This window comes from Podarcis pityusensis, assembly GCF_964106645.2.
Source record: "Podarcis pityusensis genome assembly, chromosome: 2".
Classification (NCBI taxonomy): domain Eukaryota; kingdom Metazoa; phylum Chordata; class Lepidosauria; order Squamata; family Lacertidae; genus Podarcis; species Podarcis pityusensis.
In genome coordinates, this window is record NC_138029.1 from 56,779,173 (window position 1) to 56,806,256 (window position 27,084).

Below are 27,084 nucleotides of genomic sequence, written 5' to 3' on the forward strand. Positions count from 1 at the left end.
TATTTTGTAATTTATTTATATTTTTAGCAAAATAAGTGAAACCCATAAATAAAATTGACATGTATTGGAAAGGCAAAATGTGAGAACACTTGCTGTAAAGTTGGTGCCCTACAGTATTCCTAAAATGCAGCAGTTGGCTCAATTTTCTCCAAATTTAGCAGTTCTCTGGGAGGTCATTCACAGCGTGAACTGGCCACTCTTCCCCATTCCTCCTGACTACGGGTGGGAGTTCCCACCAGTAATTCCATACAGAAATTCCTGTTAATGGCCAGCAGCACCCAGTGTCTCAATAGCTGCTTACTTTCTTAATCTCAGCCACCTTTCTTGGTATCGCCCCGAAATGTCTGAGGGATGCAAGCTCTATGACTGTATAGCAACTGTTTCCAGAGTTTTCATGTCCCTGTGCCCTTAGATCTTGATGAGCACGAATTCAAGGGGAGATGTTGTTTTGTGTTGTGAGGGCTACGAGTAAGGCACCAGAAGATGAAGGCAGCAGCTGCAGTGTTTTACAAATAAGAAACAGCCTGATTTCTGTTAGGTAGGTGACAGAAAGTGGTGTAAACATGGACAGGGACAGGGGAACGTGTCTCTTTGCAGTGCCAGCTTCCAGTCTAGCAAGAGGCCCAGATCAGGTCTGTTGCCCTCACCTGACAGCAGCATTGTCCACACAGGATCCTGCTCTGGGCTGCCCTCAATGTTGCCAGAGATGCCAAACCACGTGCAATTTTGGGAAGGACACTGGGGTGCTCATTGACGGGGCTTCCCCAACGAACAGCAAAGCTCCTCAAACCAGAGCCCCAATGTAGGGCCACCTCCACCCCATCTGAACCAGTTCCATAACGGCGGATCAGGGGAATGGGTTGCTCTTCCCATAGCTCAGTTGGTAGAGCACGAGACTCTTAATACCATGTGTTTGAGTCCCATGTTAGGCAAAAATAAATCCTGCATTGCAAGGGGTAGGACTAGATGATCCTTGGGGTCCCTTCCAACTCTATGAATATACTGCATATATTCCTATTATATAGCATTCCCATTATTTAATACAGTAAATATAAACAATCAACAGAGTTCAGTACCATTGCCATTCAATGATCAGACTGAAAGAAACTGCAGAGATGTGATTCCGGGAAAGAAGAAAAAACACAGACACAATATTTCAAGTACATTTTTATATAACGAAAAGGGAGGGGTCACCCACATTAAAAACAAAAAAAATGTTTTCCTATATTAAAAATATAAACAGTCAAGTCACAGTTTGTGATCAAAGAAAAGGACAGTGCTTTTTGTCCCATAAAGAGAAAAGCAAGACCAAGGACGTTTTGTTCCAAGCTTTCCCTGAATAACTAGACTAGAGAAACTCCAACTGATTTTGCAGTTTAACATGCTACATAATTAAATTCCTCGGTTCTTAGCTTATTTCCTATGTATCAGCACCACTCCTATGCTGCCATGCTGGCAAGGTATTGCTTTGAGTTCTTAAGCACTAAGCATAACATTCACAGTTTGGAGGTTTTTTTGGTAGCTTTCATGTGCTTTCCTGACGTATTCCAACACTTGCTGCAATGTACACCTGCCAGGTGTGCTTCAGGGCCTCTTCACGCAACCATCAGGCATGTGGTTACCACAGGAAAAGTTTCTGAGAGAGCCGTGTGAGCAAGCTGAACGGAAGCATGCACACTGTGGCAGAAACACGGACTGCTAACATAATGCAGATTTTGTCTCACAAGCAGCTGCAGTGTTGTACCCACATCCATCTGGCGATAGGTTGGGAACCAGAATATCACCTGTGGTTTTTCCATAGCTACTGTGTTCCACAGCAGCTGTGCAAAAGATCCCTTATTCACATTCGATCTTCACATTGATGTGACTTTTTGCTGAGTCTTTAAAAAGACTTTATGCATATATTGCACTATTTATCCTTCTGTCCCTTGCCATTAGGTAGGGAGCACCTCAGTAAGCACAGTTTGGGGGACCATGAGCAGAGAGAGCAAAAATAGTCAATAATGAAGCTGACTGTGACATTTTTACTATGTGCGAAGGGGTATCATTTGGTGCCAAAGTGTGTATCTGGGGCCATCTTCACCCTCACGTCATTCTTTAAAGGTAGGCCCAATGCGGTTGCACAAACGGCTTTTAAGGATTTGGGGCTAAAACATTTAAGGGCTGCCCCTATTAATGCATTTAACTTGAGAAACAGTTTTTCCAAAATGCTAAAGACAATTGCAAAATGCTAAAGACTGGGCTGGATGAATCCCAAGCCGGAATTAAGATCGCCGGAAGAAATATCAACAACCTCAGATATGCAGATGACACAACCTTGATGGCAGAAAGTGAGGAGGAATTAAGGAACCTTTTAATGAGGGTGAAAGAGGAGAACGCAAAATATGGTCTGAAGCTCAACATCAAAAAAACTAAGATCATGGCCACTGGTCCCATCACCTCCTGGCAAATAGAAGGGAAGAAATGGAGGCAGTGAGAGATTTTACTTTCTTGGGCTCCATGATCACTGCAGATGGTGACAGCAGTCACGAAATTAAAAGACGCCTGCTCCTTGGGAGAAAGGCGATGGCAAACCTAGACAGCATCTTAAAAAGCAAAGACATCACCTTGCCAACAAAGGTCTGTGTAGTTAAAGCCATGGCTTTCCCAGTAGTGATGTACGGAAGTGAGAGCTGGACCATAAAGAAGGCTGATGCTTTTGAATTATGGTGCTGGAGACTCTTGAGAGTCCCATGGACTGCAAGAAGATCAAACGTATCCATTCTTAAGGAAATCAGCCCTGAGTGCTCACTGGAAGGACAGATTGTGAAGTTGAGGCTCCAATACTTTGGCCACCTCATGAGAAGAGAAGACTCCCTGGAAAAGACCCTGATGCTGGAAAAGATGGAGGGCACAAGGAGAAGGGGATGACAGAGGACGAGATGGTTGGACAGTGTTCTCGAAGCTACAAACATGAGTCTGACCAAACTGCGGGAGGTAGTGGAAGATAGGAGTGCCTGGCGTGCTCTGGTCCATGGGGTCACGAAGAGTCGGACACGACTAAACGACTAAACAACAAAAAGACAATTGGCATAAGCACATGCACATGTGATAAATGCACCTCTACTGCAGCATTGATCAGGTGTGGGATTCTTGCTGCAGAGTTATTTATTGATTGTTACACCAAGTGGGACCAGGGACAGACTGCTCATCTAGCAATACTGGACCTGCAGTAAGTATCTGTACCTATTCCCTTATCTCTCCTTTCAACTGCTTGCTGCAGACTAGAGCTGCCAATGTGACATTGATCTACAGTCTCCTTGTGGTATCCAATCACAATTGAACTATTTTTGCTCCACTGTACCCTTCAGCGTTATAGAATCTGAGCCTATTTCTGTGCACAGCTCAGCACTGTGCTGTTGTACATCTTCCTGCTGAAACAAGGGTTTGAGCTTTCATAGACAGGACAGGGCTCTGTATGCTTTTTAACGTTAAAGCAACATGCTCAAGTTAATATGAATGCCGCATCAAGAAAAGCTAAAATCTGTGAGACACTTGAAAATGAAGCATATTCACGGCTTATTTTGCACAACTTACTTCTGCTTTTGTGGGAGGGCAATAGGCGATCCAGCTGCCTGAAATCCTCCTCTGCATCACTAGAAAACCTGCTTAGCTTCCGAGGAAATCTGTGTTCAGCTTCCCACTTAGACTTAGTGACCTTGGGTTGCAACATTCTCTCAGCCTAACCTATAGGATTGTCCCAAGTATAAAAACAGAAAGAACTATGTGGGCTGCTTTGAGCTCTCTGAAGGAAGCACAGGATACCTGATTTTATCATTAAAAGACAGGGAATATATCTGTATAAATAAAAATCCAATAGAACTACAATGGTACCTCTACTTACGTTCACCTCTGGTTACGTATCCTTCGGGAGACGTACGCGGCAAACCTGGAAGTATTTTTCCGGGTTTCGCCGCATGCACAGAAGCAATCTGGTCTACCGCCGCACGTGCATGCACAGAAGTGGCCCCTCCAGTTGCGGAAACCTTGGGATCTGACTGGAGCTCCGAAACAGATCCCATCCGCAACTGGAGGTACCACTGTATTGTCTATATCAGTCCTGAACTACATGGCCCATCAAACCAAATACAGATCACCAGAGATGGTGTCCCTCCACAGCAACAACAATTTTAATTGCCTGCCAGCGACTATAATTGTAAGAGCAATGAGAACTATTTGGTAAGCTACAACACATGGCTGGGGGTACTATGTTCAACTATGTGAGTCACAAGTTGTATGGGTGTATTTTATGTCCTTTCATAGGGCTAGAATCTTATTTTAATTTTTTTAATGAAAAAGATTCTGGGGTGGTGAATTCTGTGCCATTCCACAGTTCTATGGCATAACTGCGGAAGTGTGGCTACAGCATCCTTCTCCAATGCTATGCGCAGAAATGGTGGCCCCCTTCCCATAGATAAGAGTGCCAGAAGCCAACATTTTGTTGCTCATCCAACCTCATTAGCAAGCGTATTTCACATCAACACAGGCCTGCCCATTTCTTGCATTTAGGAATAAGGCACCAAGTACTGGAGGACTTCACAATTATCTACTCAGATGAACTTTGCATGATGCTTGCAGTATTCATTCAGAGCTGGATTGCATGACCAGAGACAGGTATGCTTCAGCTGAGCATGTCATTGTAAAATAAACCTAATACAGGATGGTGATGGTGTGTATACTAATGGTTAGCTCACTTGAATTTGAGCTGTCAGCCCTGACAACTGGAAAGGAAAGCTTGCTCCATACATAATTTTAAAAATGAATCATTTTAAATGCTGCCCCCCTTCCCTTTTTGTTAAATGTGACCCTTGAATAATTTTACTGCAATCTCTCCTCTAAGGACAACTTCCTATGAACTTGTCGAAAAGACCTCATGGCAAAGAAGCCAGAGACACAGTGTGAAGAAAAGTTCCAATGTTTTAAGAATTGTTCCATAGTCCAGTAGGGTTGAAATCTGATGAGCACTCCAGTTGTCTTTGATTTCAGAGTCAGTCAGGGAGAAAAGTTTAAATTGTTCAGCAAGGGTAGACTCTTCTTGTAGCACAATTTCACTAAGGTTGAAGCCCAGCTCACACACCTTTATCCAAGTGGTGTTCTATTTTATCAACGCCTGGGAAATGTCTTCATGCCGGCCCCTATCTAAGCTTAGTCTGAGCCTAGTTGCATGTCATTCATCTACTCATCCCTACAACTAATGTTCAGGACTCATTCACAGCTCAGTAATGACGTACAATAGGTTAGCTTGTGCAGGAGACCACAATTAGTGTCTGAATAAAAACAAACTATCCTACTGTGTACACAAAAGAAAGAGGAACCTAGGAAGCTCCCACTCCTCCCTGGAATAAGGCTTGATTTGTATTTCTAAGCATAGCACATAGCCCAGTCTGCTAAATGCTGATCCCTGAAGTTGTGTATTTCAGCTGCTTCTAGATCAGGGTTTTGTTTTTTGTGTGGTTTTTTTTTAAGTTTTCAGTCTCTCTTAGAATGTAGCCATATCAAAACAAAGGTAAGAGCTGTTTGACAGTGGAGTGGTCTCCCTTGGGAGGTTGTGGACTCTCTTCCTTGGAGGATTTTAAAGCAGAGGTTGGGTGGACATCAGTCATGGATGCTTTGGCTGAGATTCCTGCATTCCCTTGTTGGGGTCCCTTCCAACTCTATGAAAAAAGGCATGCAGGGTTGCAGAAAGAATTTTAAAAGGTAGAGAGTTAAAGGTTTCAAAAATAGGCAGTGCTTCTTATTAACAGCTCTACTGACATCTGAAATAGCCTTTGGAACTAACTGGTCCCATGGTGCTACACAGAAATCAGTCCATTTGAGGAACAGGCTGTAATGGTGGACAAGTGCTGTTGCTTTCTTCTTGCCTCTGATTATCACTGCCACCCATACTGCTGGTCTGCCCAGCTTCTGGGATCTCATCTTCACTGTACAGGTATTTGAATCCATCATAGAATTCATCAGGCTGCATGTCATCTTCATGGGTTTTGGCTCTGAGAAGTATGAAAGCTGATGGGCCTGGCCCGCTCCCTCTGGCTCCTGAGTTAATCTGTGTTGTTTGCTTCACTGTGGAATAACAGCAGGGTAACCTTTTGTCCAAGTGAGTTTGGATGTTTTGGTTTGCAGGGTTGAATATATAAACAGTATTGGATGGTTGGAAGCCCAGGAGGTGCTGATCAACAAGCTCTTTACAGTGGATGAATTGGGTGCTGTCGATCTGTAATGCAATATATAACACAACTATTTTTTTCTCAACTTCTGAAATTATTAGCTGTCATCAATTTTCAGTTCCAGTATCTCCAGCTGTACTAAACTAATGAAGTCAAAGTCTATTTCAGGGGATATGCATAACATGTACTAGTTTCTGTTGCGTATAGCAAATGTGGAGTCTGTGTATATCCTGGCTGGGTTCAAACACAACAAAAAAATATAGTTTGTTTTGTTGTCAGCCTAACACAAACCATGGCTTGTTTGGTGCCCACAAGCCAGGATCTGGAGCTACAGTTTGAAGCTGGTTTGCAAACCATAGCTGCATTAACTCTGGCTTGCTGTTTCTGAATTCACAGACCATTGACAAAAGCACAAAGAGCCATTGCTCTAAGCTGATGCACCACAGACTGAAGTGCACTTATGAAGCATGTCCTGAGCAGATGGGAAAACAAAAGCAGACAAGCTGCTCAAAACCACTGTTTGCTCAAAGTATAGTGGAAGTTCAGCCATTGATTAATGCTGTGTTTGAACCCAGCCCGTGACTTACTGCTGCACAGGAACCTACCAAATGGCATTGTGCCAGTGGAGAAGAAGGAAAAAAAGTGTCACACGGTAACTCCACTCAGATCATTGAAATTTGACTCTTGCACAGAAATATCCCCTAATACTTACTATAGAGCTTGAAGGGGGCAGGGAAAAGCTGCTATGGCAGAAAAGCCAGAGTTACACCTGGTCCCTCCCCTAAAGATTAGTATGGTAGGACAAGGAACTGGAGAGTAAAGCAAGGCTCAAAGTTCTATGCTGTACTGTTCCTCACCTACCCCAGGGTGGTTTTATAGTGCTTTCATTCAGAACACTTGGGACTACTCTGCCCCCCTTCTTCACAGCAGGATTGCATTGGTGTCCAGTGCCAAACCTAATTACTCTTGAATTCTCTAGGTCCTCATTTAGAGCTTGGCTTGGGGAACTGGAGATAATAATAATAATGATTTTATTATTTATATGCCACCCATTTGACTGGGTTGCCCCAGCCACTCTGGAAAGCTTCCAACGAAGTATTAGAACCTCAAACGTTTTAAAAAAACCTGCATATACAGGGCTGGCTTCAGATGTCTTCTAAAAGTCAGATAGATGTTTATTTCCTTGACATCTGGTGAGAGGGCATTCCACAAGGCAGGCACCACTACTGAGAAGGCCCTCTGCCTGGTTCCCTGTAGCCTCACTTCTTGCAATGCGAGAACCACCAGAAGGCCCTCGGATCTGGATCTTACTATCTGGGCTGAACGATAGGGGTAGAGACACTCCTTCAGGTATAATGGGCAATGTGAGTTTTTAAAGTTTGGGGTGTAACAAATTGTCAGAATGAGAACAGTGGTGATGCTCTATTGTTTAGAGCATCTCTTGAAAGCGTGACCCAAATTAAGGACAATGTCATGGCATCGCATAACCCAATAATGGGCTTGGAATGGCTGCCCTTCATCCGAACCCTAACTTTCATTACACTAACATGGAATTTTGCATCCAGCGGTGGAAAAAATGCATCCTAACAAAAGACACCCCAGCACTCCTGAGAAGTACATGAAAAAACGTACATTAAATGGCTTTAAAGTATTTGTGAAGTTTTTCCATTTTTCCTTTTTCAGTCTTTGTGCTGGCCTCAGGTTTGTGCCGCAGAGGCAGTTTGACTCCTACCTGTGCTTTTTTTAGCAGATCAGTAATTACAGGAAACCAGTCAGGAGTCAGCCTCTCCAACTCTAAGGTGATGATCACCAAAGCCAATGTGGAGCCCTTAAACTGCAATACTTGGTGGCACGCCATACAGTGCTGTAGCTGCTTGGTCAAGAATGCGGCGTGGCGGGAAGGATTCCTCTGAGGCAGCCCATTTAGTAGATGGGGCCGCTTGGACATCACCATGGCATGGAACTGGAGAGAAGAGAAAACATTTATATCACACACACACACATATATTTAAGCACACACGCACATTTATTTATATTTATTTATATATATACGTATATATATATATAAAAAAAACAGAACTGAGGTCAACTGTGAACTTTGTACGTTTTCATATGTCATTGACCAGAAGTGCAAACTAATCCTTATTCATGGCAGGAAACCTCTTATGAAGTTTTGTTATTATTTTTTTGTCCTGCTGTTACCATTTGTGTCGTATTTGCCAAATATTGAAATGTTGAAGCTTCTACTGAATGTAACTTAATTCTGAATTCGTTGCATTGTTCGCAATTGTCAATTCAGAAAGTTTTGACTTCTCGTTTGTATAACTGAGTAACGGTGATAATTCAAGCCAGCAAACAGGAGAGAGAGAGAGAACAACTGATGATGCTTGGAAGCAGAACTAATGCAATCTCATCATCCTGGTTCTGATCAGACATTTCCCCCCAAACAATCCTAATGCCAGGATGACCCAGGAATCCACCCTTTGCTATAAAGCAGGGTTGGGGACTCTGCAGCTCTCCGGATACTGCTGGACTGTAACTCCTGTCACTGCTGACCACTGGCCAGGCTGGATGGGGTTGATGGGAGCTGGGGTCCAGCCACATTAAGAGAGTCACAGGTCACCCACCCATGCTGTGAAGAGATGAACTCTGAGAGACATTATCACACGACTTTTGCCTTACTATAGCACATGGTAACTTCTTAACGGGGAGTTTTCTTCCGGAAAATGTTTAGCAAATAAGATGTGACTTAAGTGCCAGATCAGAATGATCTAATTTGCCTAAAAATGAGGGTCAAATGTTTTTATGCAGGGTGAGGAGTAAAGAAAAGCTGATCTGAGATGCCCCATTTGTGAAATGTAGCAAAAACTCTGAAAGCTTTTTATGTACAGTATTGAGAGTGCAGATAGTTAGAAATATTTTTGCAGTGTATATTTAAAACAAACGGAACAAATCTCTAGTGGTACAGTATGAGCTCTTTTTAAAAGTCAATTATTAGTTGTCCTTTCAAAATGGGAGTCTACATTGTTTGTAAATCAAACTTATGGAATAGTTGGGTGTTCAAATGGAATTTCAATATCTTGAACAGTAATTCACTTCAAAAGATTTGCAGATAGTTAAGAATGAGTGGTCTGCGAGGCTAACTAGAAGGGAATGTATGTGCACCATTGCTGTTTTCTAGTCTTATTTGGTAAAAACAACAACCCTAGTTTAGCCTTTTGCAAAAAAGAAAAAGAAAACATGTCTAGTGCTTACAATGTTTAAGAAATCGATTGATGTTGCTGTGTAAAGATCCCAGTGAAGTTTATTGAGTATAATTCTTTCCATTCTCACAATCTCAGCTGGAGAACATTTACAACCACTCTGCACTGCAAGCTTCTTTACCGATGGTATTATCTGTTTTAAAACAAAAGGAAAAATAATAATAATAAAAGAAGCCCAAATTCCTATGAAATTTTGTATGGTGTGGTGTGTGCGCCCTACTATCACATAAATGAAATGCAACCTACTCAATTATCCTCTTTGGGGTAAAAACCAAGAGGCCCTTGAAATAATCCCAATATTCATTATAGCACCATGTTCTCAGATTTTAATAAAAGTAATTCCCCACCCTTGTGAATTCTCTTATGTATGTATAAGACTAATTCCACTGGTCATGCATCTTGAGGATGTATGAAAACAACTTGCCTTCAACTTTTTTTGTGTTCTGAAACAATGGCTGGATTCTTTGAGGGGGTTTTTTGTTGCGATTTGGCTATCTTTATTGCATATTCATCTTCACTTCTAGAGTAAACCTTAAAGCCAAAGAGGGGGACTTCTGCAGGCCAAGGGCCACATTGATCCACGGTCAACTCTCTGAGGTCCACATGTCAAAGTAGGTGAGGATGAAGTGTACAGTGAATGTGCCCCCGCTTTTTAAAAAGGACCATGCTTGGGGTGGGTGGGGGGTGTCTTGAGCAAGTCACCCAAAAAACTTTTGACACTCCAGAATCACAGTAGGAGACCTGCCTGAGTAATCAGTAATTTTATAATATGTATAAATACATAAATATAAGGGCTTGGGGTTGTTAATGAACATATTTTTGAAGGATATTGGAAGGCACAAAAACACTTCGGTATTACAGTAGAGTATCCATTCTGTTAAAAAAAAAGTTTTTTTAATTTCCTTTTGTTTTTTTTAAAAAGGACAAATTTTGGGGTGGGGAGGGCAAAAATACCTCTTGGGGCCTGTGGGTAACAGATTAACCATCCCTGGATTAAAGTTAAGTTTTGACACCAACCCTAAAATCAAGGGCTCTGCCACACTTCTTTATGCCCCATGCCTAGAAAGTACAGGTCCAAGCAGTTTTCTGTTTGCTCCACAATTTCTAAGCATGGGTCCTTTGCCCTGCTGCTTTCCCCTGGAAAACCCGCTATTTAGTGACAAATTGGACCAAACCAGATTGCCATGTGTTCCAATTTAAAGATCAGGTTTTCCTGGGGTAAGCAGTGAGGCAAACAGAAATAAGCACTTTGAAAACTAAGGCCTGTCTGAATAGGAAGGTCTCAGCTTGACGGTGGAAAGATAATGAAGAAGGAGCCAATCTAACCTCTCTTGGGAACGAATTCCACAAAACAGGTGCAGTCACAAAAAAGGCTCTGTCTCATGTCACCACCAACCATGTTTCTGATGTTGATGGGACTAAGGGAAGGTGCTCATTTTAGCACCTGAGCAGGTTTCTATAGGGAAATGCAATCTTTCAGGTAGCGTGGACCCAAGCCTTCAATTGCAACTTGGTGCACTGTTTGCAAGCTTGTCCAGGATACCATGTGGCCATCGAAGCATGGATTGGTATGATTTCATCGGCAACCACCATGCATCAATAGATGCAGCATAGCAATGAGACAGGCAACTGAAAAACGGAGAGTGTATGACCCAAGCAGACTAAGGCAAGTCTGAGAGTGACTTACCTAGATGTTCTACGGTAGTTTTGCTGCCAAACATCCAACAATGTCACTGTAACCTGATACATTGAAATAAGCATTCATAATGGGTTTAAAACTGACAGGTAGCCTATTGGGACAGACAGGCTCCCTCGGACACAGGTTGCCCATAGACTTTCACAGTGGCTTGAGCCATTCCAACTACACACATCCATAAAAAAGGGTGTGTGTCTGTGAAGATCCTGTACATGTCACTTTAATGGAAGACAAATCCTTCTCTTAGGTTGCCACATTTAAAACATACACACCTCATCTTCTTCATTGATTTTTGCTGCAAGAACCAAGCAAGCTGTTGCAATGCATTGGAGGTATTTTAACTGTGCCTGAAAGAGAAGGGTAGTAGTTTAAAGAAAAAGAATGGAGGAAAAATACCCAACTGGATACACACACACACACACACACACACACACACACACACACACATATTCATGCTTCTGAGTTGCCTCACTGTGGTGCACCAAGCAGTAAGAGGAGTCTATCTGAGTAACTGGAACATGGCAATTTAGCAGCAGTACTCTTCAAAGCTATACAGTGGTACCTCGTTTTGAGACCGCCCTGTTTAGGGTCCTTTTTGTCCAATGTCAGCGGCAAACCTGGAAGTACTGGAACGGGTTACTTCCAGGTTTTGCTGCACGCACAGAAGCACTAAATCGTGCTTCACGCATGCGCAGAGCACTGCTTTGTCGAGCGTCCTTTTCGTCAAGCATCTGGGGCTCTGGAACAGATCCCAGACGCAAAAGGAGGTACGATTGTATATGGTCTAAGATGGAATCACTTCAAGTAATTAATACAAGACAGAAAGGGCCTGGCATGAAATGTTTAACAGCCACTGCTTTTCTAAATATCAGAATTAGGACAGGGAAGCGAGATCAGTGTTATTCATGCAGAATGTACCTATTCCATATATTCCCTTTATTTACATTTTAATCAAAGCACTTGGATGTGTTTCTGCCCTAGCTCATGCTAACACTGATGGAGAAGCTCGGGTCACACTTGGAGCTGTGGTATACAAACAGCTTACAATTTAAAGCAGCCTTCATGGGGTACCAATAGGACTGCACCGCACATCTGGATCCAGCTCTCTAATATTAGATGAGTGCATGCTGCAGCCCAGCGAAATCCCCATTATGTTTTCCATTGATAATAAAAGAAATAGGGTGAGGTTGAAGCTCTTTACCTTCACTGATGCCAACAACCGATTAAAAAAGCTGACAGCCAGAGCAAACGTTTCGGAGCAAAACTGGAAGAGCAAACTCGATTCCCTGATCCACAAAACAGCTTTCTCATAATAAAATGGAGATATGTCTGTGCCCTAAAATGGAATAATGGGGTTGGTTAAAACAAACACAATAATTTGGGATCTGCTGAAGTTTAAAGAACATAACTGAGAGCGAGGCTAGAAATATATTCCAAAAAATTTTAGGCACACATAACAGAGATTTTGCTTTAGCTTCTCATTGCTCACTGTAATCAGGATTGGTTATTAATGTCTAGATGGAAGAGTTTTTGTTAAAGACAAACAGTCTCCTACCCAAGTGTAAGAGGGTGGTTCACAGGTGCAACTACTGAACATGAGAACAGAGCTCTTTGTTTTTACCCAGGCACAGTCTTTTTACTTGTTTGGAAGGATTCTGTTGCTAAGTAAAAATCACTAAATGTATCCCAGACTACAAAATGCCCATCTGTATAATACAAAGTGCATGGTGGTAGACTGTAGGGGTGCATGTGATGGGACTGGTTCCCTACCCACTAGAGCAAACCAATTTATATTCATTTTATATGAAGGAATTATAATCAATTTTTGAGGAACTCTTCTTTATCTCCCTACCCCACTCAAACTGACTAAATAAGGTTGCCAATCCAACTTCATGAACCACAGTCCTTTTCTATGAAGAGCATACCTTCAGCGTGAAACCATGGAAGACTGGCACCTTCCAAGTCTCTGTCTCTCTTGCTAGAGCATGCTCCATTGCCAAGGCAAGTTTCTGGCTCTCTGGAGGTCCTGTGCACTTCATAGCGGTTACTGAATAGACCTGCTTCCTGGTGAGGAACCACTACCTTACAACCAGAAAACAAAATAAAACTATTACCATTATTTCTTACAGAACTACAGTCTAGTGTGTAAATGGGTCTGCACGTAGACTATATAAGTTGAGGCTCTAAAACCATTTTGCCATGTACATTACAGGTGTGTTATGATGACCAAACTCTTGGCAGGCAGAAAATATTATCTAGACAGGTCACTATATTTACTAGACATGGTGACTAATAATTCTGGCTAGTTCTAACTTCAAATGCAATGTGTCATGATTAAGCAACTGAACAGAAGGCTACTCTTTTGTTTTTTGTTTTAATCACCTTCTGTTCTGGCTTCTTTTTTTAACCTTCTTTTTTCATGCTTCCTGGATGAAGCCTATCCTTGGTGGGGACCAAAGAATGTGATATACCCACTATAAGGAAGGCACTTTAAATTACTTCATATGAAACTATTTCCATGTGTCAAGCTGTGTGCATTTAGCAGCTCACACTCCAAAATGGACCATTTCCTCTATTGTCAACACAAAGCCTCTCCCACAAATAGGGGTGGTGACATGGAGAGAAGTGCTCTGTTCACACAGGGACCTGTGGCAGATAGAGAGCTCGCCATTTAAAGCAGCATTCATGGGGTACCAATCATAATGTCTACTGGCTCAGGCACACAGGGAAACACAGCCACCTAACACCCTTTTCCTCCATTGCACGTGGAGAACTTCAAATCTCTTCTTTGGTTAGGGAGACCCACGACTTATGTATTCTAGAATTTATATCTTGCACCTTCAACACTAGCATGATCCCAGAGCGGATTACAGAAATTTAATAAAAGCAATAAAGAAGGCAATACTTAAAACAGAAAAAGCATACAAAAACTAAAAGCGGACTCATTTTGTGAGCCCTTGCCATAGAGGCAAAGACATTTGTTCTTAAAAAAAAAAACAACAACCCTGAGCAAACTAAATCTTTAGAGAATGGTTTTTAGGATTATGTATATGAAGCACTACAGAAGAAAATTAATTCTCATGGGTGTGAACAAAAATGCCTGTGAACTTGTGCTTCTCTATAACTTTGATTTCAGTACATTTGTTTTTACATGTGCACACACATATAAACTGACATGCATTCCCATGGCCAACCACACCCCAGTCTTGCATGCCAATTTGAGAACTGGCCAGAATGGTAAACATGGTTCAATGCAAATGTCTGACATCTCAGAAAAGTGACATATCAGAATGAAGGGCATGGTGCTAATCAAGATTAGACAATACATTTGAATGACACGTGTCTGGCACACACAAAATTATGGATGTACATTCAAACTTGCAAAGAACAAAAAATGAAATGATGACAAAGGAGGCTAAGTGTACAAAACCATGTTGGATGTCTCACTCAAAGTGATCTAGCAGCTGTCCTGGATGGGTGAGAACTGACCCGCGGTAGTATGTTTAATTATCTGATCAAGTCACATCTTCTGGGATTTTTCTCTCCTCCCCTTGTGAAATTCTAATGTATACACACAGGGGGCACTTTTTCCTATTAAATTCTAAACCAACAAGATCCTTCACACAGCAGGGTAATGAGAGATCAGATGATGTCGCACATGTCAGGACTCCCTTCAAAACAACAGCTCTGCAACTTTTTGTCTAGACAGATGAAAATGGACAAACAAGCAGTGATTACGTCACACACAGAGTCACATGCCCTATGGTACCCTACCTGACCTTGCAAGTTCTGGATCAGGAGACAACAGAGACAAGGTATGTTTCCCCTTCCCTCGGAAGATAGAAGAAGCAAGGGCTGGTGAGGGTGTCCACAGGAGAAAGGCCTGTGGGCAGCTAAAGCAATGGAATGAAGCATTATGAATGGCACAGACTTATATGAGAATGGACTGGAGTCCATTTGTACAACACTGCATCCCTGTGACTATTTGATTGAGGTGTGACTAGAAATTGTGTTAACTCATACAGAGGTTGTTGGGCTCCTGACCAGGCTTCTCAACAATGGAGAGCTTCCAATTTTCCAGTTAGAACCCCTCTTCAGACCTTCATGCCAAATGCACTAAAGCAAGGGATGGAATGGGATAGGGTGGAGTTGCTCACATACCCATCCCTTCAACCTCTACACAAATAATTGTGCAACAGGATTTTCCGCTCTCTCCTCATGTACCCCCAACTTTTTGGACAAGATTTGGGGACAGTGCATGGCACACATATGGGGCATGGAGGAATTACATTGCATATGTGGAAATCATACTGCTTGCACAACCGTTTCGTTGACTGTCACCAAAATGAGTTCTAATAATTGTTAGGGCTTAAGCCCTGTTCTGTGAAAACAACCAACCCTGTATTTTTTGCCCAAGGGGTATTTTATATGCATTTCTCTTCACTGGATTACATGCAGGCTCAAACTGTGGATGGAGCAGGGGCACAAATGCAATCACTAGTGTGGGGCAGGAAATTTTATAGTGCTTCATTCACTTTCTAAGCCACTCTAATTGGCATTGGAAAGTTTTCGGGGGGGGGGGGATCCCTATAATCACAGGCAAGCCCCATCCCCAACACCTCTGTCTTCATGCATTTAGTGTGAACACCTGTAGTGAATTTGTAATCATGTTCATTTGAACACACTTATAAATCCTCCCACATCCTCCCAGTTGAGAGGTTCTAAGAGTTCAACAGAACATGCTTAGAAACCCTATTCAGACCTTCACACTGGGGACAAGGCTTGCATCGGCCCCCATTCACATTTTGAGCCCTGCAGTGTTCAGCTGAATGCCTGAACATGGCTTAAATTGCCAGGTTTTGTACTGCACCTCTCTCCTACTGTACAATCAGTACAGTACGATTTTATGTTGCTGTTTTAGATGGTGGTGTTTTAATGTGCGTCCCCCTCCTAGATTTATTGTAAACTTAATTTCATTTAAGCTGGCCGGATGACTTCGTTGAAGGGTACGGGATGAATATCCTCAAAAGATAATCCCATCTAAGTGCGCCACTGCAAAAAGTTTGCACTTCTCATAACTTAGAAGCCTTTGTTTACAAATACGGATGCGTTTCCTAAGTAAAAGGCCACAAACTGTGGTTCTCCTCCATGTAGCACTGACATCGGGCACATCCTGTCTAAAATCTCAAAAAAACAGCCTTATACAACAGGGAGAGAAGAGACAGGAAAACAAAAAAGGCAGGAAAACAGACGGCTGATAACCACACGACTGGCCTCCTTCCGTTTGCACGGAAGGAAACAAAACAGGCGACGCTCGGATCACATGACTGGCTGGCACTTTAAAACAAAACACACACAAAAGTGCCCAGCTTTCGGAAAGCAAAACTCGAGGCGAACGAAAGTCAAGGGAAGAGATCGACACGGCTAGAGGTGCCTACCAGAGTGCCAGCCCCAGATCGGGACTTGGGGGAGGGGGGCACATCTGTCGGTCTCCAGAGAACGAGCCTCTCCCTTCCCCTCCCTTCTGGTCCGATGGGCTCTTACCTCTCTGCCCGGGGCTCTGCCCTTGGCGCTGGGGGCGCTTCTCTCATGCTGTTCGGCTCCGCGTCGCAAGCAAAGGCTCGATCCGATGGGAAGAGGAGGAGGACGAGACGCCTCCTCCGACCATAGTTGTGGCTGGTGAAGTTAATGGGCCCTGCTAAGTTCCAGAAGTTCGGGTGGAAGGAGCAGCGTCCTCCTGCTTCTAAACCCAGGGTGGAAAATAATAATACAATAATAATAAAGCAGCTTTAAAATATCTTTGTTGGCTCGCCGATGCGCCGTTTGTAAGGCTCCCCTCTCCGAAAGCGCAACAAAACGGCTGGGTGAGTCCTTTCTTTGTGGGCGGATTCAAACCGCGGCAGGCTCCGCCTCTGGGCTTGGGGGTTGCTCACAGCGACGGCGCCTTTCCCCCGGATGGGTCTTGTGGGGGGTGGATGGGGAGAACTGTCTCAGGACGTGACGCCGTGCATGAACCTCCAAGGTGGGGGCGGGTGGGGATCACTGGGCCAGGCGGATTCAACCCGCGTGCGCCTCCTGGCTGACTCTGGAGCAGGATCACCAGCAACAGCTGAGCGTCGGCTCCTCGGCTGCCCCAGCCTCCTGGTGGATCGCTGGCCCGCCCCCAACAGTAACAATATGGCCTTTGTTTGGACTGTTCTTGGATGAGAAAATTCCCAGTGATCTCTCCTCTAGGAAGAAGGGGGGAAAGGCAAGCAGTCTGGCAAATTCTTCTCCCTCTCTCATGAGACTAGAACTCAGGGCTAAGCAAAAGCACCATGAACAAAAGTACTTCTTTACAGAGGAAATTTGTTCCCCACAAAATCCACCAACTTGGAAGGTTTTAAAAGAAGATAAGTTCATGGAGGGCAATGGCCATGTTCTACCTCCCCTGGTGGAGGCAGAGTGCCTCTGGATGTTAGTTGCTGGGAACCGAAGTGGGGAAAGCACTCTTGTGCTCAGGTCCTTATTGCGGGCTTCTCTGGGGCATCTGGGCTGGCCAGTGTGAGAACAGGATGCTGGACGAGATGGATCTTCGGCCTGATTTAGCAGGACACTTCCTAGGTTCTTAAGCAAATCACTATGAAAATTCATTGGAATGACATACTTGCCCAAGCCCAAGACTGAGTTCTTATTCATACTGCAAGTCTGGTGGCGAGATAGGAATCCTTTCTATAGGCAAAACAATTAAATGTATAGTGTAGATGGGGTCTACTATTGTGTCAATAACAAAAAAAATCATACTTTTTTTTGGGGGGGGGGTTCCCAAAGTGTTCCCAGAAAAATAATCAAATCATATATAAAGAAAATGCAAATCTTGAGAAAATTTGGTAGATTTCCGTTTAAAGGGTGAGAGATAAAGTAGTTTTACAGTAGTAATCATCTTAATAGCTAAAGTAACTTAAGTGCATAAGCAGAGTGCTGCTGAATTGGACCAAATGCCTATTAAGTCCAGCATTCTGTTCTGACAGTGGCCAATCTTGGGAAGCCCCAAGCAGAACATCTAGTGTAGACCACTAGGAGTCTTAAAGGGGTAGCAGGTGTTTGTTTGACATAATCAGGTCTCACCAAATTCCAGAATACTTTCATTTGGTGATTAACTTGTCCATAAACAAATGGCCCCACATATTTGGCCAAGCTATTTCTGCTGGAAGTATGTTCTTTGAGCATGTGAAGATTCTTGTTCCAAACGCAAATAACAAGATGGGGCATGAGACCTGCATGAAGAATCTTTGTTAGACAATTTGTGAATTTGTCAAGTAGCACTCTACCTGGATCCATAGCAATGGGTTGCAGCGCTTAAGGCCATCACATATGCAAGAACATTCTCACGCTCCAACAGTGGCACTCAGTAGAAAGTGCTGAAATGGAGCATTCCAGAAGCAGGGAAGGTGAGAGATTGCATTAGATCCTGACTAAACGGGTCTCACTGCCATGGCAGTGCATTTGCAATAATAATATGTGAGGGGGAGGGAGGTATTGTTTTTGTTTGTTATTATGCTGTATGTTCTTTTATTGTAAACCACCCTGTGATCTTCAAATGAATTATTATTATTAATAATAATTGCATGATGGCATCTGGCCCAGCCTCCACACCAATTCCGTGCTGGCTCAGCAATCTCGCTGCAGTGGGTGACCCCACCACTCCACAAAGTCATGCCGGTGGAAGGAAGTCTGGATTGCAGCCTAAGTTCTCACAAGTTATGTGGCAATGGGTGCAACTTTCACTGACGTCATGCATTTAGCATGTTGTGCGCAACCAGGATCCACTGTTCAGACTCTGTTTGGGAGTGTGAAACCTGGGTGAGGGTGCGAGTTTTGGAAGGCAATTGTTGTAGGTAGATTACACATACACACACAAAAGGAAGGGGGTTTCCTCTCAGTGGTAGCAGGACACATGCACTGCAGGAAGGTTCAATCACAGGCATCTCCAGGTAGGACTGTGAAAGACCCTGGAGAGCTGCCAATCTGTGCAACAGACTGCTAGCTTGAATGATTGAGACCCAACAACGTGACCCGAGCGCATCCACACATTCTCCTCTCCGACGCCCCTTTTCCTCCTGGTCTCCCGCGTACTGCGCCGCCGCCGCCGCTCTGCCTTCCTTTCCTCCCATTGGCTGCATTCCCACTCCAATAGCCGCCGGCCGCCGGAGGGGCCGCTTCCTTATTGGCTGACAGGCCACTGCATGACGCAGGCTGAGGACCGGAGGCGGGGAGGAGCGGGGAAGGGTGGGCTGCTCCCGCTGTCATCCAGTTGGCGCAGGCGCACTGGGGCCGGCTATTGTGTTAACCATTATTGTAGCGAAGCGGACGGGCTGCTGCCGGCCTCCTGTTCCCTCAACGCCCCGCAGTCCCGGGCCGGAGCCCCTCCAGCCCCGCTGAGTCCAGCGCAGGCAGGCAGGCAGGCAGGCAGGCAAGCAAGATGCCGGTGAGAGACCGCGCTCCCCCTTTCCCTTCCCCGGCGCCTCGGCCCCTTCCCCGCCCTCCCTGCTTCCCTGCGCGCTGCGGGTCCGTTGCTAGGGGCGGCGCTGGCGGAGAGCGAGGCTGGGCGCCGGCGGGTGAAGGGCCGGTAGGGCGGCGGGCTGCAGGGCTTCTGCGGGGGGCGGGCGGTTCTGCAGGCTTATGGGCCGGGGGCGGCGGCTTCGCATGCATTAAACGTATAGTTGTTGTTGCTGCTGCTGCTGTTAATAATGTGTACCTTACAGGAGTCAATAACATCTACCTCACCTATTCTATTATTATCTACCTTATGTGTAATATCTACCTTACAGCGGATTTTTTAAAAAGAAAAAGCCACCTACAGAACCGATTGGAAAATTCGCTGTAAAAGCATGTGGGCTGTTGTGAATATTATATATGTATGTGTGTTTGTGTATACATGCATACCTATACAGTGCTTTTTTCTGGGGGGACGCAGGAGGACGCATACCCTTAAACATTTTGTGAATCTTTGTACTTTTGTCCGTTTACTGTATTTATTTTCCCCGATGTGAACTATGAAATGGGGATATTCTTGAATCAAAATGAGAGTACCCCTAAACATTTTTTAAGGAAAAAAAACACCACACACACACCAATATATATATATATAGTGCCCTGGGGAGATGACTTAGGTGCTGCTAACGCAGCCGTTTGACATCACATTATTGATGTCTCTCAAGACAGATGGATACCAACCATGTATGTTTGTATGTATGTATACTGGTCATTGGGCCTGGGCCCTGAAGGCAGCTCTCAAAAGTGGGATCCCTGCAGTATGAAGCCGAATGAAAATCCAGAATGAAATCATCATGCGATTACTTGTTGTGATGCTGTGGATAGATGTACCTCGCTGAGCAGGGCCTTCCCTGAAGGCAGTTTTCAATACAAGGTTTTTGCGGATTGTGGCCATGTTTAAATATGCAATAAAATCATGTGATTATTTATTGTGATGTTGTGGGTATATGCCATACTGGGCAGGGACCCTTGAAAGGCAGCTTTCAAAATGAAATCCACAATAAAATTGTGTGATGTCATATGGTGATCACTGTCAATGCCTTCAGCCTTAAGGCAGAGCAAGTTTTGGTATTTACATTGGTGACTGGGTTGTTATCTTGTGTTGAATGGTAAGCCCTGACTCAGTTTTGTATGTTGGGGATGTCTGTGGAATAAGTGTTTTCTGGGAAATGTGATTGCAAAAATAAAAGTAAAATATATTTAAAAGATAATCCCAGAAATCAAATTTAGCCTGTAAAAGTCATTGAAATCTCCTCAGGTTGACTTAGTATGGCATATGTTAATATTGCTCGCAAAATATGTTTGCATGCATAAGAATATCATGCCTTACACCTACCTCAGTGCTGTGAACCTTCACTGAGGCTGTTTATTTGCTTTTTTTTTTGAAGCAAAACCAACATTTTTTCCTGTTGTTACAGATGTCACAATGTATGTGTAGTTGAACTTAGCGCTGAGTCAGAGCCTTTTAATGCATTCTGTTGTGTCTATGTAAAAGCCTTTGGATGTGTTTGTGATTTCCTTGCTGTGAAGTCATATGCATCCTCTGTAAAGCTGTAGCAACTTTATTAAACGTGTATGCTGTTCTACAGCAAGACTTCCTAGGCAATTTAGCGTGAAAGTCTAGACATCAGAGTTGTCTCAAAATTGGTTAAACTGTGGCTCTCCAGGTGTTGCTGACTTTTAATCCCCCATCATCCAATGGGGGTTATCACCATCCTAACAATAGTCACGGGATTTGATGTGAATTGTATTTAGCAACATTTGGGTGGAGTGTGGGTTTCGACTGCTGATAAGTAGGAGTGGTCAAAGGGTTTACGAATGCACACACACACACACACACACACACGGAATTTTGCAGGACCCTCCCAGATGGCACCCACCAAAGGAGCAGATGAAAAACCTTGCCAAAAGCTGCTATTGCTTTTCATAGAAGAACCATTTGTCTATGCCTTTGCTGAGATTTATGATTCTGAGATATGTAATACAGAGAACCAGGCCTTTGGCTGGTTGACATCTGATGCCCTTTTGAAGGGGGGGTGTTATTGGATTGTCTTTGTTTTTGTTTTTATTATGTATTTTGAGTTTTTTATATTGTAATTTTTTGTTGTGAGCCACCTGAGATCTACAGGTATAGGGTGGTATACAATTAATAATAATTTAAACAATACATCTTGGTGGAGGATGACATGGAGGCTAAGGTTTCAGTCTTAAGTCCACTTACATGGGAGTAAACCCTATTGAATCAATAGGACTGACTTCTAAGTAGATATGGTTAGGATTGTACTGTTGGTGCTTAAATTGTCCACATAAAAGTAAAGGGACCCCTGACCATTAGGTCCAGTCGTGACCGACTCTGGGGCTGCGGCGCTCATCTCGCTCTATAGGCCGAGGGAGCCGGTGTACAGCTTCCAGTTCATGTGGCCAGCATGACTAAGCTGCTTCTGGCGAACCAGAGCAGCGCACGGAAACGCCGTTTTCCTTCCCGCCGGAGCAGTACCTATTTATCTACTTGCACTTTGATGTGCTTTTGAACTGTTAGGTTGGCAGGAGCAGGGACCGAGCAATGGGAGCTCACCCCGTTGCGGGGATTCGAACCACCAACCTTCTGATCAGCAAGTCCTAGGCTTTGTGGTTTAACCCACAGCGCCACCCGTGTCCCAAATTGCCCATATACCACCTTGTGTAAATGCATCTCTGACTTCGAATTGTAGAATTGAAAGGAGTGTTGCAGGTTATCTAGCCCAACCACTAAGCTTGCTGCAAGAAATCCAGAACTAGGTCATCCCCAACAAGTTGCTGTTCAGCCTCTTGCTTGAAAAGGCAAGCAAGCAAGACCCCAACCCTATTCTGGGTAATTGGTGCTAATGTCAAATTGTTCAAGCAGTTCTGCTAGTGTTCAACTATAAGCCCATTTGAGCTAGTGTCTGTGGCAGCAGATAACAAGTCTTGCCCTCTTCTGTGTGATAGCCCTTCAGTTTTTTGAAGAGTATATAGTCCCCATCAGTTTTTCTTTTCTTTTCCAGGCTAAATATACCCAGTTCCTTCAGTCTTTCCTCATAAGACCATCTTTGTTGTTCAGTCTTTCCTCCTGACCATCTTTGTTGCCTTGCTTTGAACCCATATTTCAGTTTGTGCCCTTCTTTAAGCATAGTACCCAGAACTGGACATGGTACAGTATTCCAAATGAAGTTGGACCAATTAATGGAGTTTAAAATCACATTTGCCTTGTTTGCAGCTACATTACACTACTGACTCATGTTCAGTTTGTAACCAGCTACAGTCCTGAGATCATTTTCACCTGAACTGCTGCCAGCGCAAATATCTTTCATCCGAGACCTGCGTATTCGATTTTTTAATTTTCTTTTCACTTTTGCATAAATGCAGAACTTCACAGTTTTATTTTGTTAGCTTTTTGTTTTAAATTGATTTGTTTTACAAACATGTATATCAAAGAATATTGATACTGACAATGTTCTTTCAGTGCATGGTATTTATAATACGGTTCACCTAGAACAAAACATCTCAGTGTAAATCTTTTACTTGGCAAATGTAACACATTTAAATATGGTGTAAACCCTTTTGAAATTTGGGGATTTTACAAAAAAATCTGCAGTGCAGTTTGACTTACTTTTGAAACATGTATGCTGCAATCCAAAGAGATATTGGTGCGCCAATATTCTGACGTCACCCTCTTTTTTTAGTCTGTTGATGTTTTCTTTCTCTTTGGAGAATCTGGGGAAACATCTTTGAACTCAGGGAAGTTTGGGAAAGGGCCTATAGTCCCGCTCACCATGGCAAGTACAATAAGTCCCAGCCTTCCCCCTAACTTAGCTGGAAATGATCCCTAACGTTGTGCTTTGAAGGTGCTTGGAAGGCTTTGGAGATACAGTGCAAGTGCGCAACAAGTGTGGGGATGATGATGCTCTGCTTCACTTCCAAGGTTGGGACAAAGGTTCACGCCCTGATCTTGGAGCACTGAAACAAGCCCCAGACCAGGAGAGGGATGAATAATTTCTTCCAGTGGTACAGGGTACCTCTTAATCTGCTGGGTAAATGCAGAGGTAATCCCTGCTCCCTCCCCTGCCTTTTTTTTTTTTTTAATCTTATATCTCGAGAATAAAAGTCTACAAGCATCTAAAACAAGCATCTACAATAAATTTAAGCAAAGGTCAGTTTTTCAGTTTCTTGTAGACCTTTCTCCAAGCTTAGAGCTGATACGGGAAGCATGGGAGAGCCTTTGAAGGTGTGGTGAAGTCAGGGTCAAGTCCTTTCCTCACAACCACTTTGGGTATGGGGCAGAGGCAGCCATAAATTTTGAGCAGGTACCAAGGCACACAAAAAAGTTGAAGGGCCTTGAATTTGAGGGTTCAGTGTAACAGTATGCCGTTTCTCTGCCATCAGAAGTAGTTGTTATCTAGTAGGTGGTGATTACAGATCACTTCTTTGCTTTACAGCTTTGCTTCTTTCATGAATTATAATTGGTTATTTGCTTTCTTTATGTAGATTAACAAATCTGAGAAGTCGGACAATTCTGATAATGTTAAGGTTGTTGTTCGCTGCCGGCCTTTCAATGAACGGGAGAAAGCAATGTGTTACAAGATGGCAGTTAATGTCGACGAAATGCGAGGCACTATTACTGTCCATAAAACAGATTCTTCCAATGAACCTCCCAAGACATTTACATTTGATACCGTTTTTGGACCAGAGAGCAAACAACTTGATGTTTATAATTTAACGGCAAGGCCAATTATTGACTCTGTTCTAGAAGGTTATAATGGTAAGTGCTTCTTTGTTGCATAAAAATGATGGTATGAGCTGACCCTTGCTTTATTAAGAATTGCAAATATCCCGTGTTGTTTGCACCTACTGTTCTGCTTAATTACAGAACGCCAACTGTTCATAAAGTGTTCTGCTTCTGAAAAGTGCCTCTGTTTTTCTAATTGCTAACATAATCATCAACAACATTTTACTGTGATTAAGGCCTGTTCACACACTTACATAATATTCATCCTTCTGCATTATAATCTCCCAAGTCCTCTTAGAATCATATCTGGTCCCCATCAGACAACATGTAGATTTCCTCTCCTTGTTGCAGAGGCAACTTTTGTTTAGAGAAATAGTTGTGTCCAGGGATAGCCAACATGGTACCTTCCAGATACAGTTGGACTACCAACACCCACCAGACTGTTCAGACCTTGGGCTCTATTGCACTCCTCTTTCCCCTTTCTTCTTTCAGTGATGCTGCAAGGAGGAGACTGGCAGGGTCTGCTTCCTGTTAACAGCAACTGCATCCCGCTCACAGTAAAAAGTCAGGATCATGAAACACAGGTCCTAGCTTTGTCCAATAAGCCATAGTTTAAACGAAACTACTAATATTCCCACAGCTGCATTAAAGGAAGAGATGGGCAAGGTCAAAGTTTTAGCAAGCTCATTGACATAGCACTGAACCATAGTTTAGCACTGTGTCCATGCCAGGACACGACACCATCCCTGACTTTTCACTTGCTGTTTCCCCAATTCCTGTTATAGGCCTGTTCTCACATTATGTATATATGTATGTATGTATGAATGAATTTGGATACATATACTCAAGTCCCCCACCACCTTCTGGTGCGTAAGTTGCATTCATATAGAAACCTTGAAGTTTTGTTTTGTTTTTAAGGCAAGAGAGAGAGACCTAATTATGGGACCATGCACCCTTCATAGTAAATAGGGAAGGCGTGTATTTTGCACTTAGTACTGTAATGTGTATCCTGCTATGACAAGTAAGGTGAATTTTGGGCCTGTGTTAGAATTAGAGGAGGGTGTTACTGAACTTGTACATGGAGGCTGCTAGCTAATACTGCTGAGAAAAAATCCATTACAAATCAATTTTAATGGGTTTCCCCTTCTGTGCTTGTCCTAGTGATACATGCTTTCTTGATAAGTAACAATTTTCTTCCACAGTCTAGTGAAACTAACCAGAGGTAATGTTAAATTTCAATCCTCAATTTAAATGAAATATGAAGAGATGGTTTAGTGAAGGCAAAACTAAGGAGGTGGGAGTGTGTTAGGTTCGCTGTGGCTGGTGCACGTTGTGCTAAGCTAAACCATGATTATTATTATTTCATACCCAACCATTGCTATTTACATTGTATTGTCTTAATAGTGCTGGTGGTGTCCAAGAAAGGATTAACAACTTCTCTGCCCTATATTGCAGGCACCATTTTTGCTTATGGACAAACTGGAACAGGGAAAACATTTACTATGGAAGGTGTCCGGGCTGTTCCAGAACTCAGGGGGATCATTCCAAATTCTTTTGCTCATATTTTTGGCCACATTGCAAAGGCAGAAGGTGATACAAGGTAAATCACTTAATTGCTTTCCTCACCCCCAAACCCTAAAACACCAGTGCTGGGTGAGGCCAATGGCCAAAACTAATCCAGCAACCTGTTTCAACACATTCTCAGCTGGATGCTTCCTGGAAGCCCACAATCAAGGCAGTCTGTTGCATTTCCCCTTCATCTGGTATTTAGGGTGTTAGGTTAGACTGAGGTTTGGATTACTTGTGAACATGGAGGTTGCAGTTTAGCTATTTGTGCTATTATGTCTACCCAAAACCATCCTCCATGAATTTGTCTGATTTCCTACTAAAGCCACTGGTCATGGTCATATCCTGTGACGGTGAATTTCACCAGTATGTGTTATACAAAGAAATATCCTTTGTATGTGCTGGATCTACTGTTTCTCAGTTTCATTACATGGTCACATTCTAATGTGAGGATGATCATTTTCTCTCTCTGTGACATCATTGTTTTGTAATCTTGCATCATGTTCCCACTTTGGCTGCGTCTTGTCCCCCAAAGTCAAAAGTAAAAAATGCTTTCACATTTTCTTACAAGAAACATGCTCCAACCTCCTGATTGAAATAAGATCCCTTCATTATTAGTTTTACATCAATCTGGTGTTTTGTAAATTTGCTTGTAAGATCAAATTAATTCTGAATATGTTCTTTTTTCTGGGTGCATTAAACTTCAGGTTTTTGGTCAGAGTCTCTTACCTGGAAATCTACAATGAGGAAGTGCGAGACCTGCTGGGGAAGGATCAGACACAGAGGCTGGAAGTAAGCACCAATAACTTTTAAACTAGTGAGCAGAAGGAATAGTATAACAAAATTACTAATGGGCAAATACAAAGTGTTGTATCCAAATGTCACTCCATTCATCAGAAAACTCTTCACCCCAGCAACAGCTTCTGTGAATGAAAGAGTGAAGGAAATTATATTTTGCAAATTCTCACTTTCTTCTTCACCCTCTCTCATGGTGTTCCAAAAATTCCTTAACCCTCTAGAATTTATTTGGTGAAAAGTAAGTGAAAATTGCCTTCCCCCCCCCCCCACCTTCCATTC

At 43.2% G+C, this 27,084-nt stretch overlaps 2 protein-coding genes across 6 annotated transcripts in view; one reads left to right on the forward strand and one right to left on the reverse strand.

Moving 5' to 3' along the window:
• Positions 1-1,154: 1,154 nt before the first annotated feature.
• CCNI2 (cyclin I family member 2) lies at positions 1,155-17,145 on the reverse strand. 4 transcript variants are annotated; one of them, XR_013983439.1, is made up of 8 exons: positions 16,707-17,140; positions 13,088-13,244; positions 12,364-12,498; positions 11,435-11,509; positions 9,459-9,599; positions 7,936-8,166; positions 3,057-6,250; positions 1,155-2,210 (listed from the first exon to the last, which is right to left on the reverse strand). XR_013983439.1 is itself a non-coding variant. In XM_080997262.1 (7 exons), exons 2-7 carry the CDS (start codon positions 13,199-13,201, stop codon positions 5,843-5,845), a joined length of 1,104 nt encoding a protein of 367 aa, XP_080853388.1. In that variant the 5' UTR covers positions 13,202-13,240; positions 16,707-17,141; the 3' UTR covers positions 1,155-5,842. The 4 variants fall into 4 exon arrangements, 3 of the variants coding, with proteins under 3 accessions (XP_080853388.1, XP_080853387.1, XP_080853389.1); XM_080997262.1 differs by having other exon boundaries at positions 1,155-6,250; positions 13,088-13,240; positions 16,707-17,141; XM_080997261.1 differs by having other exon boundaries at positions 1,155-6,250.
• Positions 17,146-19,457: 2,312 nt separating this feature from the next.
• Positions 19,458-27,084, forward strand: part of KIF3A (kinesin family member 3A) — a 30,134-nt gene continuing 22,507 nt past the window's right edge. Inside the window, exons 1-4 of one of the 2 annotated variants that reach the window (XM_080997170.1) lie at positions 19,458-19,629; positions 24,201-24,474; positions 25,897-26,041; positions 26,715-26,799. In XM_080997170.1, the coding sequence (XP_080853296.1) occupies positions 19,624-19,629; positions 24,201-24,474; positions 25,897-26,041; positions 26,715-26,799 (510 nt within the window). In that variant the 5' untranslated portion in view covers positions 19,458-19,623. The remainder of the gene's footprint in view (positions 19,630-24,200; positions 24,475-25,896; positions 26,042-26,714; positions 26,800-27,084) is intronic. The other variant, XM_080997169.1, reaches the window with a different exon arrangement.